General features: G+C 49.9%; 1 protein-coding gene across 3 annotated transcripts in view; it reads right to left on the minus strand.

Moving 5' to 3' along the window:
- Positions 1 to 15875, minus strand: part of lipf (lipase, gastric) — a 35869-nt gene extending 19994 nt beyond the window's left edge. Inside the window, exons 1-3 of one of the 3 annotated variants that reach the window (XM_078413143.1) lie at positions 15760 to 15875; positions 3216 to 3411; positions 237 to 357 (exon numbers count right to left, since the gene is read on the minus strand). In XM_078413143.1, the coding sequence (XP_078269269.1) occupies positions 237 to 357; positions 3216 to 3404 (310 nt within the window). In that variant the 5' untranslated portion in view covers positions 3405 to 3411; positions 15760 to 15875. Of the gene's footprint in view, positions 1 to 236; positions 358 to 3215; positions 3412 to 4038; positions 4129 to 15759 lie in introns of those variants that run through there. The other 2 variants (XM_078413145.1, XM_078413144.1) reach the window with 2 other exon arrangements.
- Positions 15876 to 16649: the final 774 nt, after the last annotated feature.

Consider the following 16649-nt stretch of genomic DNA (forward strand, 5'->3'; position numbering starts at 1 on the left):
GGGAAGAAGCCGCTATAAGTAAATAAGAACATTTTAAGTATGAAGAAATTAAGAAAATTATTGATCCAAAGAGCAAACTGCAACACCCATCAAATTCTCTACCCACATCCTTTTGGCACCACCTACATTGTCAGCCCCATTCATATTTGCAGCCAAGCAGTGGAAGTGAAATATTTTTATCTTTAATCTACCACATATAAGCCTTTATTAATACATCAAGTGCCATCTCATATTACCATTGGGTGTCTTTGTTACATTTCTTCCATGGGGAATTCTGTTTACAGAAAGGATATAGCCATCAGAAGTCACCACATCGTACTCCTCACTGGGATAACCGTGGTAGGCGATAAGTTGATACTGGAACAGCAGATAACACAAGACAGTTGGTTACAGTCTACGCAAAACAAAGCCCAGGTAAGTGAAAAAAGAAAATACCACAGAAATATACAGGCCTCATCAGAACCACCGAGAACCATCATATGCTCAGTGTTAAATAGAAATCCATTCAAAATAAGTCAGGTTGCATCTGCGGAAATGTTGCCTGAACTGTACAAATCATCAGAGGATGGCATGGTGGCGCAGCGGTAGAGTCGCTGCCTTACAGCGCCAGAGATGCAGATTCGATCCTGACATTTACAACTATTAGACAGGCCCACGCTGACTTCAGCCAGAATTGGCTGCTTTCCACTGCTGGGGGTCAAACATCACCCCTTCTGCTCTGTTATCCTCAGGAAACCTTCAACCCATTCAAACTTACCGAACAGTGAAAGTCCACGCCGACCATCGATCGCCCATTCACACTAGCTCTGTGCTATCCCACTTTCACACCCACTCCCTACACACTAGGGGCAATTTACAGAGGCCAATTAATCTACAAATCTGCACATCTTTGGGATTTGGTGAAACTGGAGCGCCCAGAGGAAACCCGACCAGAAATGTCATTTATTCCTTTTTTCCAGAGATGCTGCCTGATCCCCGCTGAGTCACTCCAGCATTTTGTGCCCATCTAAAGAAAAACTGTTGTTTGGTTCAGTTTAGAGGTGCAGCATGGAAATGAGCCATTAGGCTGACGGAGTCCACTCCTACCATCGATCACCCACAGACTAGTTCCAAATTATCGCAGTTTTGTATCCTACACATTGGGGGCAATTTACAAAAGCCAATTAACCTCCAAACCGGTACGCCTTTGGAGTGTAGAAGGAAACTGGAGCACACTGTGAAAACCCACTAGATCACAGGGAGAACGTTCAAACAGCACCTTGCAGACAGCACCCACAGTCAGGATCGATCCTAGGACTCTGGCGCTGTGAGGCAGCAACTCGACCACTGCGCCACCATGGCGTCTAAAGGTGTGCAGCTCATATTTGGCTCAGCCGAGAGTGGAGCACTATCTGTTTCAGTCTTGGTCAGGAAATTCAACTCCTGACATTTCAATTAGCTTCTTTTTTCTGGGTAAAAACTTCCCCCAAATAACACCAGCAATCGTGCAATGTGAACAATTATGGTCATGTGATAGGAGTAGAATTAGGCCATTCGGCCCATCAAGTCTACTCCGCCATCCAATCATGGCTGATCTATCTCTCCCTCCAAACCCCATTCTCCTGCCTTCTCCCCATAACCTCCGACACCCGTACTAATCAAGAAATCTGCATCCGCAATTCATCTGCATTGAGGTTTTCTATCTCATGGGACTGGAAGGACGTACAGGTTTGTAGGTTAATTGGCTTTGGTATAAGTGTAAGTTTTCCCTAGTGTGTGTAGGATAGTGTTAATTTGCGGGGATCTCTGGTCGGTGCACTGAAGGGCCTGTTTCCGCGCTGTATCTCCAAACGAAACTAAAAACAACGGTTCCCGCTTATTCATAGTACAGCCAGCTTCTACTAATCTTGTTTTCCCCAAATCGGGAAACTACACTCAAGATTCAGTTTCCTCAATTAGATTTGGAACTTCTTGGAACTTCAAATAAAGTGTCACATGTATCTGGAATAGGCTGTACACACACATGCTTCATGTGGGCACTACCAGATCCCAGCCTCAGTGTCATTGCAAATCCATCCACTCAGAAACAACACACTAGATATATATCTAGTAATAACTAACACATATTATTTTCATATATATTATAATAATAAAATTGCAATAACCATTTTAACCCCCTTTCCCATACTGACTCTTGTCCTGGGCCTCCTCCATTGCGTGAGTGAGGCCACACGCAAACTGGAAGAACATCACTTCATATTCCGTGTGGGTGCATGTGTGTGCGTCTCTCTCTATATATACACACCGATCAGCCAAAACATTATGACCACTAACAGGTGAAGTGAATAACATTGAATAGCAGTTGCCACTTTCAGCAGGATAATGCGCCCTGCCACACTGCACACTTTGTTCGGGAATGATTTGAGGAACATGATGAAGTGTTCACGGTGTTGCCCTGGCCTCCAAACTCGCCAGATCTCAATCCGATCCACGGCGGCTCCACCTCGCAACGTACAGGACTTGAAGGATCTGCTGCTAATGTTTTGGTGCCAGATACCACAGGACCCCTTCACAGGGGTCTTGTAGAGTCCATGCCTCGGCGGGTCGGCGCTGTTTTGGCGGCACATGGAGGACCAACAGCGTATTAGGCAGGTGGTCATAATGTTTTGGCAGATCGGTGTATATACACACACACACATACATATACTTACATACATCCAAACATAAACATCTACATACATATACATTAATACGCACTATGCAGACACACATGTATATGTATATCTTTGTGTATAATGTATATTCACATATATGCATACACACATATTATACACATATATTATAAGAAAATAACTGCAGATGCTGGTACAAATCGAAGGTATTTATTCACAAAATGCTGGAGTAACTCAGCAGGTCAGGCAGCATCTCGGGAGAAGGAATGGGTGACGTTTCGGGTCGAGACCCTTCTTTAGACTGATCTGAATATATATGTTATACACACATATATATACATATACACACACACACATATATATGTGTATATATATATACACACACACATATATACACGCGCACACACACACACACATATGTACGCATGTATACATACATACATTCTACAGGAATGCTGCCTGACCGGTTGAGTTATTCCAGCATTTTTTTAACTATAATAAAAATGCATTGTTAGACTAAGCAATATTACTATCTCTGAAGAGAAACACAACTGTTTAACTTACAATACTCATGTAGGCTTCGGGATCCACTTCTGAATTATTGCTAGATGCTGAATCATTGCTAGATGCTGAATCATTGCTAGATGCTGAATGATTGCTAGATGCTGAATCATTGCTAGATGAGTTGTTTTGCTGCGAGCAAACGGCTCCAAATTGCATAAAAAGCAGCAGAACCAAAAGTGGATGGCTCATCTTCTGTCTAGAGTCAACAAATGGATTGTTAATTGTGAAAGCACACGTCAAAAATCACTTGCACTGAGATTCACATGTTGAGTAGGAAGCAAAAAAAGAGAACTTGGCTAAATCAGGGGGGGGGGGGGGAGATGTGGCTTCTGCTCACAGGGGATGTGCGCACCAATCAGCAGTTATTACAAATTATCTGAGCAGAAATAAAAACAGGTTACGAATGAACAGCTTTAGACAAGATTTATTTTTAAATTACACTATTAACTTTAGTTTAGTTGAGTTGAATTTAATTGAGTCAAGTTGATTTTAGTTGAGTTGATTTCAGTTGTAGAGTTGAGTTGATTTGAGTTGAGTGATACAGCATGGAAACCGGCCCTTACACCCACCGAGTCCACATCATCACCCACATCACTAGTTCGATGTTATCCCAATAATAATACAATGGCAAAAATAGCTTGAATACTATTAGCTCGATTCTATAAACAGCATTCAACAGCAGCTTATATGGAACAAAGTCAAAACGGATTTTAAGTTGCCTCAACTGCAATGTGAATGGACAAAAATGTCGTCAGGCATTTGTATGAGAGCATTTGGGCAAATATTTCAATTCTATTCAATTATATTTTACGGTCACATGTACCTCGGTACAGTGGAATGCTTTGTCTTGCATCCAACCGGCACAGTGGCGCAGTGATAGAGCTGCTGCCTCACAGCGCCTGGGACCCGGGTTCGATCCTTACTACGGGTGCTGTCTGCGCAGAGTTTGTACGTTCTCCCCGGGACCTGCGTGGGTTTTCTCCGAGATCTTCAGTTTCCTCCCACACTCCAAAGATGTACAGGTTTGTAGGTTATTGGCTTGGTATCAATACAAAATTGTCCCTGGTGTTTGTAGGATAGTGTTAATGGGTTGTTCACAAGAATCGCCACGTTTTGGTGCCGGCAGTTACAAAAGTTCACCGAAAAGTCCTATCTCCGCCGCATGTAGCAGCAGCCCCGCCCCCCAGCCGATCGCTCTTCCCCCCCTCCCCTCCCAGTCACTACTCCCGCCCCAGTTGTCCTTTTTTTTTTTAAACTTTATTTAATATTTAAAACTTGAGAAACTAAAATCCAATTTGCTGATTGATGTGAAGCTTCACTTCACTCTGCTCTAAGAGTGCAGAATAACTCCACTGTTTATTATTAAATTCTAGATAGGTGAGATGTCTCTATTGTTTCATCGTGACTATATAGAAAATAACTAAATGATTAATGCTGTTAAATTGTCAGTGCAGCATGATAACATTGTACAGCAATGACACACAAAGTGCTGCCACGTTGGAACATTACTAATATTTAAATATACATTTGCCCCACCTTTACTACGATAATCAGAAATTAGGGCAATAATCCTAAAGGTCTCCGCCCTCAGAAAACATACAGTGCATACCGCTGTCAGTTCTTTGGGAGTTTATAGATACAGAAGGGAAACAGGCCCTTCAGTCCACGCCGACCATCGATCACCCGTTCCCACACTAGTTCTATGTCATCCCACTTACTCATCCACTCCCTTCGCACTGTGGGGGCTATTTACAGGAGCCAATTGAACTGCAAACCCGCATGTCTTTGGGATGTGGGAGGAAACCGCAGCATCTAGAGGAAACCCACGCAGTCACAGTGAGAACGTGCAAACTCCACACACAGTACCTGAGATTAGGATCTAACCCGGATCTGTGGCGCTGTGAGGCAGCAGCTCTGACAGCTGTGCCGCCCTGACAGCTGTGCCGCCCTGAAAGGCAATTAGTTTTACTTCATCATCTTTTCCCCCCAAGGCCTTTTTTTTTTCCTTCGCAGCTGTTTACAGAAACAAAGAAAACAGGTGTCTGCTGATGCCTTTCCTGCTTGAAACTGATTTACCTTGGCCCTAAATATACATGCCCACCATCGATTATCCAGCATCCTTGGTTCCAGAACCTTCCTGGATTATTCGTTTTGCCAGACCAACAGAGGCCACGCCTCTGAGAGGAGTCCAACGGCACCGGAACGGTCTGCTTAGGCTGCCGAGAGGGCTGGAATACCGGTCTGCAAAGTCGGTCTTCAAAGTCGGCTATGGGAATGGATCTGCCGGCTCCAGCCGGGCCAGAGTTCCAGAAACCCGGCCGCAGGCGGAGAATTCGACCCGTCGATCGGCCGCGGAAGTCGGCTATGGGAACAGATTCTCCCTGTGACCGCATGTATTTATTCCAGGAGCTCCAGTTTCCTCCCACATCCCAAAGACATGTGGGTTAATTGGCCCTCTGTAAATTGCCCCTAGGGTGTGTAGGGATTGGATGAGGAAGTGGGATAAGATGGAACTAGTGTGAACGGGTGGTTGATGGTCGGCTTGAAATCAATGGGCCGAAGGGCCGTTTCCATGCTATATCTCTAAACTATACTAAACTAGACTACACTACACTAAATTATACGAAACTAAACTAAACTAGACTAAACTGCGCTAAACTAAACTATGCTAAACTAAAGCAAATTGCAGCATTTTATTTTAAACAGATAAATGTTATATCATTGGATAAAATAAAATAGAATGCCTTTAACTCCAAATATTGTTGCGGCAAAGCTCCCAACTTGAACTGGGTTCGACTCAAACTAAGAGTGGAAAAGTCCGAACTTTGTTTATCTGGAATTTTGAGATAACACTGCAAACAGAACCTGTTTACGATGTTCAAAGAGTAAATCAGACAGCTGCAGGGGAAACAGCAAAACAAAAATTAGGGAATTCAAGAGTTGTTTAGTTTAGAGATACAATATGGAAACAGGCCCTTCGGCCCACCGATTCCACACCAACCAGCAATCCCCGCACACATTAACAATACCCTACACACACTAGGGACAATTTTACATTTATACCAAGCCAATTAACCTACAAACCTGTACTTCTGTGGAGTGTGGGAGGAAACCGAAGTTCTCAGAGAAAACCCACGCAGGTCACAGGGAGAACGTACAAAAAACTCTGTACAGGCAAGCAGCCGTAGTCAGGATCAACCCCTGGTCTCCGGCGCTGTGAGGTAGTAGCTCTACCACTACGCCACCGTACCACGCAATAAAAAACATTTTTCTTTAGGCACAACTCTCACTAAGCAAAACGGGTACATTTTCTCCCTCGATTTATACAAGTATGTAGAATGCTGAATAACTTAACTGACAACTAACATTTATAAACCCTCCTCACCTGTATCCACCTATCACTTGCCAGGCTTAGTCCCGTGCCCACCTCCTTTCCAGCTTTTCTCCCCTACTACAATCAGTCTGAAGGAGGGTCCCGACCCAAAACCTTGCCTGTCCATGTTCTCCGCAGATGCTCCTGACCTACTGACTTACTCCAGCACTTTTATTTTCAGATTGTTTTGTCTTGCTCTCAAGGTTCAGTTTTATTCCTCTGCATGATCAGCTTCTCACTTATTTTGAAGGTAGACACAAAGTGCTGGAGTAACTCAGCAGCGCCTTTGGAGAAAAAGGACGAGTAACATTCCAGGTGGGACCCTTCTTCATACTTTGACCCGTCACCCTTTTCTCCAGAGATACTGCCAGAACTGCTGAGTTACTCCAGCATTTTGTCTACCTTTGGTATAAACCAGCATCTGCAGTTCCTTGTTTCTACTTTTTCACTTATTTTGTCTTGTTGAAACTAAGCATTCATGACAGCTAATGCCAACTTATTAGAGCAGCATTTATGCATATTAGTTTAGTATAGTTCGACCATCGACCTCCCATTCACACTGGTTCTATGTTATTCCACTTGTGCATCCACTCCCGACACGCTGGGGACAATTTTAGATGCCAATTAAGCCACAAACCTGCACATCCTTGCGATGAGTGGGACACTTTTTTTTTTAAACATGGGGGGTGATGAGTACCTGGACCACTTACTAATCAAGACTCTGTCAATCTCCATCTTAAAAATACACAATGACTTGGCCGCCTGTGGCAATGAATTCCACAGATTGACCACCCTCTACAGATGCACCATGGAAAGCATTTTATCAGGATACATCACAGCTCGGTTTGGGAACAACTCCATCCAGGACCGTAAGAAATTGCAGCAAAATGATGGACGCAGCCCAGGCCATCACGCAAACCAACCTCTCTTCTATTGTTTCCATTTATACCTCGCGCTGCCTCGGCAAGGTCAGCAGCATAATCAAGGACGAGTCGCACCCTGGCCACTCCCTCTTCTCCCCTCTCCCATCAGGCAAAATGTATAGAAGTGTGAAAATGCACATCACCACATTCAGGGACAGTTTCTTCCCAGCTGTTATCAGGCAACTGAATCATCCTACCACAACCGGGGAGACAGCGCTAAACTACTATCTACCTCTGATGTCCCTCAGACTTTGCTGGCTTTACCTCGCACTAAACGTTATTCCCTTATAATGTAAATGGATTGATTGTAATCACGTATTGTATTTCTGCTAACTGGTTAGCACACAGCAAAAAGCTTTTCACTGTACCTCTTTACACGTGACAATAAACTAAACTGAAACTCTGACTTAAAGACATTTCTCCTCATCTCCTTTCTAAAGGTATGATCTTTTATACTGAAGCTGTGGCCTCTGGTCTCCCACCAGTGGAAACATCCCCTTCGCATCCACTCTATCCAGGCCTCTTAGTGTTCTTTAGGGCATTAACCGCACCACTTGAGAAACGCTAACTTGTTCAGATGAAATACAAAATCGCTCACTGGTGCCTATTCACAGAACCAGCAGCACCGTGTTTGGAACTGATAACAAGGTCGTTTTGAGTGTTTACAGATCTCATGTCATGATATTCGTCAGTTGGGTGGCAACGCAATGATGTGGAGAAGGATTAATGTGGCATGACAAAACTACATCAATGGGGTGGGTCGCTTGACTGTCCCAATGGAAGCCGAGTCTGTGGGTAACCTGACTTGGGTCACACAATGCAAGGTCATAGGTTTCTAACATTGCCCAACACAACCATCACATCTAAGATAGACACAAAAAGCTGCAGTAACTCAGCGGGTCAGACTTATGATGCCTCTAAAGTCAACAATCAGTTCCTTTGATAAGCACAAAGTACTGGAGCAACTCGGCGGGTCAGGCAGCATCTGGAGAAAAGGAATAGGGAGTTCGCACCGACCAGCAATCCCCGCACATTAACACTACCCTACACACACTAAGGACAATTGCAATTTTACCAAGCCAATTAACCCACAAACCTCTACGTCTTTGGGATGTGGAAGGAAACCGGAGCACCTGGGGAAAACCCACACAGGTCATAGGGAGAACGTACAAACTCTGTACAGACAGCACCCATAGTCAGGATCGAATCTGGATCTCTAGCGCTGTAAGGCAGCAAATCTACCGCTGTGCCACCATCATGCCCACAGTAATAAGCTGCTTTTAACCATTAAAGATAACTGGCAGAATCTTCAAGCAATGCAGAAGGTTCCACATACTTGGGCAAGTTGACAGTGCGACCGGATGGAGTCCTAGTGGGCACCTTGTTGGGCAAGATGACAGATTCCTTTCCGAGTCTAAGCAGCCACCCTGTTCTGCATTGACTCAATACAACTTTACTGCCCCTTGTGAGGGGCAGAACCACTCGGCACGAGGGCTAGCACAAACATGATGGGCCTGTTCAGGTGCCAGGGGTTATGGGGAGAAGGCAGGTGAATGGGGTCAGGAGGGAGGGAGGAGGCAACTCTCACCGTGTGGAGGTGGAGGAAGCAACTCTCACCGTGTGGTGGTGGAGGGGGCAACTGTCACCGTGTGGAGGGGACAACTCTCACCGTGTGGAGGAGGCGACTGTCACCATGTTGTTGGAGGCAACTGTCACCGTGTGGAGGTGGAGGTGGAGGAGGCAACTGTCACCGTGTGGAGATGGAGGAGGCAACTCTTACCGTGTGGCAGTGGGGGTGGAGGAGGCAACTGTCACCGTGTGGAGGTGGAGGCAACACTCACTGTGTGGAGGAGGCAACTCTCACCGTGTGGAGGAGGCAACTCTCACTGTGTAGAGGAGGCAACTGTCACCTTGTGGAGATGGAGGAAGCAACTCTCACCATGTTGTTGGAAGAAACTGTCACCATGTGGTGGTGAAGGAGGCAACTCTCACCGTGTGGAGGACGAGGCAACTCCACCATGTGGAGGTGGAGGAGGCAACACTCACTCAGTGGAGGAGGCAACTCCCACCGTGTGGAGGTGGAGGAGGCAACTCCCACCGCGTGGAGGTGGAGGAGGCAACTGCCACCGTGTGGAGGTGGAGGAGGCAACTGCCACCGTGTGGAGGTGGAGGAGGCAACTGCCACCGTGTGGAGGTGGCAACTCTCGCCGTGTGGCGATGGAGGAGGTAACTCTCGCCGTGTGGAGATGGAGGAGGTAACTCTCACCGTGTTGTTGGAGGCAACTCTCACCGTGTGGAGGTGGAGGAGGCAACTCTCACCGTGTGGAGGTGGAGGAGGCGACTCTCACCGTGTGGAGGTGGAGGAGGTAACTCTCACCGTGTTGTTGGAGGCAACTCTCACCGTGTGGAGGTGGAGGAGGCAACTCTCACCGTGTGGAGGTGGAGGAGGCGACTCTCACCGTGTGGAGGTGGAGGAGGTAACTCTCACCGTGTTGTTGGAGGCAACTCTCACCGTGTGGAGGTGGAGGAGGCAACTCTCACCGTGTGGAGGTGGAGGAGGCGACTCTCACCGTGTGGAGGTGGAGGAGGCAACTGTCACCTTGTGGAGGAGGTAACTCTCACCGTGTGGAGGAGGAGGTGGCGACTCTCACTGTGTGGAGGAGGCAACTGTCACTGTGTGGTGGAGGAGGCAACTCTCACCGTGTGGAGGAGGCAACTGTCATCGTGTGGAGGTGGAGGAGGCAACTCCCACCGTGTGGAAGAGGAGGCAACTCTCACCGTGTGGAGGTGGAGGCAACTCTCACCGTGTGGAGGTGGAGGCAACTCTCACCGTGTGGGGGAGACAACTCTCACCATGTGGAGATGGAGGAGGTAACTCTCACCGTGTGGAGGAGGCAACTCTCACTGTGTGGAGGAGGTAACTCTCACCGTGTGGAGGTGGCAACTCTCACCATGTGGAGATGGAGGAGGTAACTCTCACCGTGTGGAGGAGGCAACTCTCACTGTGTGGAGGAGGTAACTCTCACCGTGTGGAGGTGGCAACTCTCACCACGTGTGGAGATGGAGGAGGTAACTCTCACCATGTTGTTGGAGGCAACTGTCACCGTGTGGAGGAGGAGGTGGCAACTCTCACCGTGTGGAGGAGGTGGAGGAGGCAACTCTCACCGTGTGGAGGAGGTGGAGGAGGCAACTCTCACTGTGTGGAGGAGGAGGCAACTCTCACCATGTGGAGATGGAGGAGGCAACTCTCACCATGTTGTTGGACGCAACTGTCACCGTGTGGAGGAGGTGGCAACTCTCACTGCTCCAATCACGTGATCTATCACTCGTGACCCTTTAAAAGTCCCTTATCCCTAACCAGTCTGAAGAAGGGTCTCGACCCGAAACATCACCCATTTCTTCTCTCCAGAGATGCTGCCTTATCGCATGAGTTACTCCAGCATTTTGTGTGCGTCTGTCTGTCTTCGGTTTAAACCAGCATCTACAGTTTCTTCCTCCCTACATGATACAGCGACTTGGGAGAGTTGACAGTGACCGGGGATGGGATGGGAGTCTTGAGTTTTCAGAGTCTGAATGCGACGATGTTAGTGTCCGTGTTTAGGTCAGTTTAGTTTAGAGATACAGTGCGGAAACAGGCCCTTCGGCCCACCGAGTCCGTACCGAGCAGCGATCCCCGCACACCAACACTATCCTACACACGCTATTATTACACCAATTAACTTACAAAACATGTCTCACTGACTGTCTCCAATGTCTTGGTGTCTTAATACAAAACAACCTGAAGTGGGATAACCAGTCACATTATGCTGCAAACAAAGCCACAAAGATGCTCAACTTTGTCCAGAGAAACGTCACCATTGTTCCAAAACTGTTAAAAAAAAATTGGACCGAACAATAGTCCAACCGCACTTGGAGTATGCCTCCGCTGCTTGGAACCCCGGTACCAAGAAAAATAAAGATGTTCTTCAAAATGTTCAACGAAGAGCAGTCCATCCAGATGAGGCAGAGGTTCACCTGCACCTCCTCCAACCTCATCTATTGTATCCGCTGTTCCAGATGTCAACTTCTCTACATCGGCGAGACCAAACGCAGGTTCAGCTATCGTTTCGTTCAACACCTTTGCTCAGTCCGCCTTAACCAACCTGATCTCCCGGTGGCTCAGCACTGCAACTCCCCCTCCCAGTCTGACCTTTCTGTCCTGGGCCTCCTCCATTATCATTGTGAGGCCCAGTGCAAATTGGAGGAACAGCATCTCATATTTCGCTTGGGCAGTTTACACTCCAGCGGTATGAACATTGATCTCTCCAAATTCAGATAGTTTCTCTGTCCCTCTCTTTCCCCTCCCTCTTCCCAGTTCTCCCACCTCCAGTTTAAATTCCATTTGGAATATTTTGGAGGACCAAGAACCACTGTCTTCCTGTATCCCGCTACATCCTATCTTTATCCCGCCCCCTCCCCTGACATCAGCTTGAAGGGTCTCGATCGGAAACGTCACCCATTCCTTCTCTCCTGAGATGCTGCCTGACCCGCTGAGTTACTCCAGCATTTTGTGTATATTCCCTACATCCAAGCTTTTTTCCCCTGAAGCAATTTCCCTCTGGAATGCCCCCCCATAATGCTCTGTTGACATGCCCACCTACAAGACCTCCATCCAGGCCCATTGGACCAAACCCTCTCTCGTCAACTTCCAGTATAGTCCCTGGTGGACTCTTCTTTGGAGGTGATGACCACAAGATACAACTCTCACCGTGTGGAGGAGGAGGCAACTCTCACCGTGTGGAGGAGGCGACTGTCACCGTGTGGTGGAGGCAACTCTCACCGTGTAGAGGTGGAGGAGGCAACTGTCACCGTGTGGAGGTGGAGGAGGCTACTCTCACCATGTGGCGGTGGAGGAGGCAACCCTTACCGTGTGGAGGAGGCAACTCTCACCGTGTGAAGATGGAGGAGGTAACTCTCACTGTGTGGAGGTGGCGGTGGAGGAGGCAACTCTCACCGTGTTGTTGGAGGCAACTCTTACCGGGTGGAGGCAACTGTCACCGTGTGGCGGTGGCAACTCTCACCATGTTGTTGGAGGCAACTGTCACCGTGTGGAGGAGGCAACTCTCACCGTTTGGAGGACGAGGCAACTCCACCGGATGGAGGAGGCAACTCTCACCGTGTGGAGGAGGCAACTGGCACCGTGTGGAGGAGGCCACTCTCACCGTGTGAAGATGGAGGAGGCAACTCTCACCATGTTGTTGGAGGCAACTGTAATCGTGTGGAGGTGGAGGAGGCAACTCTCACCGTGTGGAGGTGGAGGAAGCAACTCTCACCGTGTGGTGGTGGAGGGGGCAACTGTCACCGTGTGGTGGTGGAGGGGGCATCTGTCACCGTGTGGAGGAGGCAACTCTCACCGTGTGGAGGTGGAGGTGGCAACTCTCACCGTGTGGAGGGGGCAACTCTCACCGTGTGGAGGAGGCGACTGTCACCATGTTGTTGGAGGCAACTGTCACCGTGTGGAGGTGGAGGAGGCAACTCTTACCGTGTGGAGATGGAGGAGGCAACTCTTACCATGTGGCAGTGGGGGTGGAGGAGGCAACTGTCACCATGTGGAGGTGGAGGCAACACTCACTGTGTGGAGGAGGCAACTCTCACCGTGTGGAGGAGGCAACTCTCACCGTGTAGAGGAGGCAACTGTCACCTTGTGGAGATGGAGGAAGCAACTCTCACCATGTTGTTGGAAGAAACTGTCACCATGTGGTGGTGAAGGAGGCAACTCTCACCGTGTGGAGGACGAGGCAACTCCACCGTGTGGAGGTGGAGGAGGCAACACTCACTCAGTGGAGGAGGCAACTCCCACCGTGTGGAGGTGGGAGGCAACTCCCACCGCGTGGAGGTGGAGGAGGCAACTGCCACCGTGTGGAGGTGGAGGAGGCAACTCTTATCGTGTGGAGGAGGCAACTCTCGCCGTGTGGCGATGGAGGAGGTAACTCTCGCCGTGTGGAGATGGAGGAGGTAACTCTCACCGTGTTGTTGGAGGCAACTCTCACCGTGTGGAGGTGGAGGTGGCGACTCTCACCGTGTGGAGGAGGCAACTGTCATCGTGTGGAGGTGGAGGAGGCAACTCCCACCATGTGGAAGAGGAGGCAACTCTCACCGTGTGGAAGAGGAGGCAACTCTCACCGTGTGGAGGTGGAGGCAACTCTCACCGTGTGGAGGTGGAGGCAACTCTCACCATGTGGAGATGGAGGAGGCAACTGTCACCGTGTGGAGGTGAAGGAGGCAACTCTTACCGTGTGGAGATGGAGGAGGCAACTCTTACCGTGTGGCAGTGGGGGTGGAGGAGGCAACTGTCACCGTGTGGAGGTGGAGGCAACACTCACTGTGTGGAGGAGGCAACTCTCACCGTGTGGTGGAGGCAACTCTCACCGTGTAGAGGAGGCAACTGTCACCTTGTGGAGATGGAGGAAGCAACTCTCACCATGTTGTTGGAAGAAACTGTCACCATGTGGTGGTGAAGGAGGCAACTCTCACCGTGTGGAGGACGAGGCAACTCCACCGTGTGGAGGTGGAGGAGGCAACACTCACTCAGTGGAGGAGGCAACTCCCACCGTGTGGAGGAGGCAACTCCCACCGCGTGGAGGTGGAGGAGGTAACTCTTACCGTGTGGAGGAGGAGCAACTCTCACCATATGGAGATGGAGGAGGTAACTCTCACCATGTTGTTGGAGGCAACTGTCACCGTGTGGAGGAGGAGGTGGCGACTCTTACCGGGTGGAGGAGGAAGAGGAGGCAACTCTCACCGTGTGGAGGTGGAGGAGGCAACTGTCACCGTATGGTGGAGGCAACTCTCACCGTGTTGTTGGAGGCAACTGTCACCGTGTGGAGATGGAGGAGGCAACCCTCACCATGTTGTTGGAGGCAACTCTCACCGTGTGGAGGAGGCAACTCTTACCGTGTGGAGGTGGAGGGGGCAACTGTCACCGTGTGCAGGAGGCAACTGTCATCGTGTGGAGGTGGAGGAGGCGACTCCCACCATGTGGAGGAGGAGGCAACTCTCACCAGGTGGAGGGAGCAACTGGCACCGTGTGGAGGTGGAGGTGACTCTCACCGTGTGGAGATGGAGGACGCAACTGTCACCATGTGGAGGAGGAGGCAACTCTTACCGTGTGGAGGAGGAAGCAACTCATAGGCAACTCTCAGCGTATGGAGGTGGAGGAGGCAACTCTCGCCGTGTGGAGGAGGTAACTCTCACCGTGTGGAGGAGGCAACTCTCACCGTGTGGAGATGGAGGAGGTAACTCTCACCATGTTGTTGGAGGCAACTCTCACCGTGTGGAGGAGGAGGTGGCGACTCTCACCGTGTGGAGGAGGCAACTGTCACCGTGTTGTTGGAGGCAACTCTCACTGTGTGGAGGTGGAGGAGGCAACTCTCAACAGAACAGAGCTTTATTTGTCATTCGGTACCGAGGTACCGAACGAAACTACATAGTAGTCACACAAAAAAGAAAAAGAACACAAGACACATGACCCCAACACAAACATCCATCACAGTGACTCCAAACACCCCCTCACTGTGACTCCAAACACCCTCTCACCATGTTGTTGGAGGCAACTCTCACCGTGTGGAGGAGGCAACTCTCACCGTGTGGAGGAGGCAACTGTCACCGTGTGGAGGTGGAGGAGGCAACACTCACCATGTGGAGGTGGCAACTGTCATCGTGTGGAGGAGGAGGAGGCAACTCTCACTGTGTGGAGGAGGCAACTCTCACCGTGTGGAGATGGAGGAGGCAACTCTCACTGTGTGGAGGAGGCAACTCTCACCATGTTGTTGGAGGCAACTCTCACCGTGTGGAGGAGGAGGAAGCAACTCTCACTGTGTGGAGGAGGAGGAAGCAACTCTCACTGTGTGGAGGAGGAGGAGGCAACTCTCACTGTGTGGAGGAGGCAACTCTCACCGTGTGGAGATGGAGGAGGCAACTCTCACCGTGTGTGGAGATGGAGGAGGCAACTCTCACCATGTTGTTGGAGGCAACTGTCACTGTGTGGAGGAGGAGGAAGCAACTCATAGGCGACTCTCACCGTGTGGAGATGGAGGAGGTGACTCTCACCGTGTGGAGATGGAGGAGGCGACTCTTACCGTGTGGAGATGGAGGAGGCGACTCTTACCGTGTGGTGGAGGAGATGGAGGAGGTGGCAACTGTCACCGTGTGGAGGTGGAGGAGGCGACTCTCACCGTGTGGAGGAGGAGGAGGAGGAGGTGACTCTTACCGTGTGGTGGCGGGTAGACGGGACGGTCCCGGGGCGCGCGGCGCGGCGGATCCCGGCGGCAGTTGGTGCGCGAGCGAGTGCGTCCCACAAGCGGAAGCGACAGCTGCGGGAGAGGGGTTGGGGGGGTGGGGCGACGACGCGCGGCCCCGCGAGCGACGCGCTCCCGCTCTGGCGAATGTCGCGCCCGCGCCAGCGCGCTCCGCTCGAACCCCCTCCCCCCCACCATCAATCAGCAACACGCCGGCGCCCCCCGACCAATCAGCGCTCGCCGCCCTCCGCCCACCCCTTTGTCTACGTCACAGTGAGCTGCCGGAGGAGGGGGGGGGGGGGGGGGATTTACTGGCGGGCCCGCGTGAACGCGCTTTGCACTGTGCACGGGGGCACATACAATACAATACAATATATCTTTATTGTCATTGTACAGGGGTTCAACGAGATTGGGAATGCGACTTCCATACGATGCAATAAATTAATTAGCTAATCAGCATAAATTTAGACAACCCAGTGAAACAAAATTAGAAACTGTTTTAAAACAGAATAAAGTCCAAGTAGGTCTGTGCCAGTTCGCTGTGCGATGTGACCATCCTGCTCAGCAGGACAGGTTCATAGCAGCTATGGCCCTGGGGATTAAGCTGTTCCTGAGCCTGGAGGTGCGGGCGTAGACGGCCTTGTAGCGTCTGCTTGATGGTAGAATTTCGAACAGACTATTGCAGGGGTGTGAGGAGTCTTTGTGAATGCTGGTGGCTTTTCTGAGGCATTGTGTGTTGTAGATGCCCTCCAAGGCTGGTAGCTGTGTTCCGATAGTCTTCTGAGCTCTATGGACTACCCGCTGAAGAGCTCTGTATACCTGTCTGTATACCTGGGGCTGTACACCTCACATTGCAACGAAG

The sequence above is a fragment of the Rhinoraja longicauda genome, chromosome 16 (assembly GCF_053455715.1).
Source record: "Rhinoraja longicauda isolate Sanriku21f chromosome 16, sRhiLon1.1, whole genome shotgun sequence".
Lineage (NCBI taxonomy): Eukaryota > Metazoa > Chordata > Chondrichthyes > Rajiformes > Arhynchobatidae > Rhinoraja > Rhinoraja longicauda.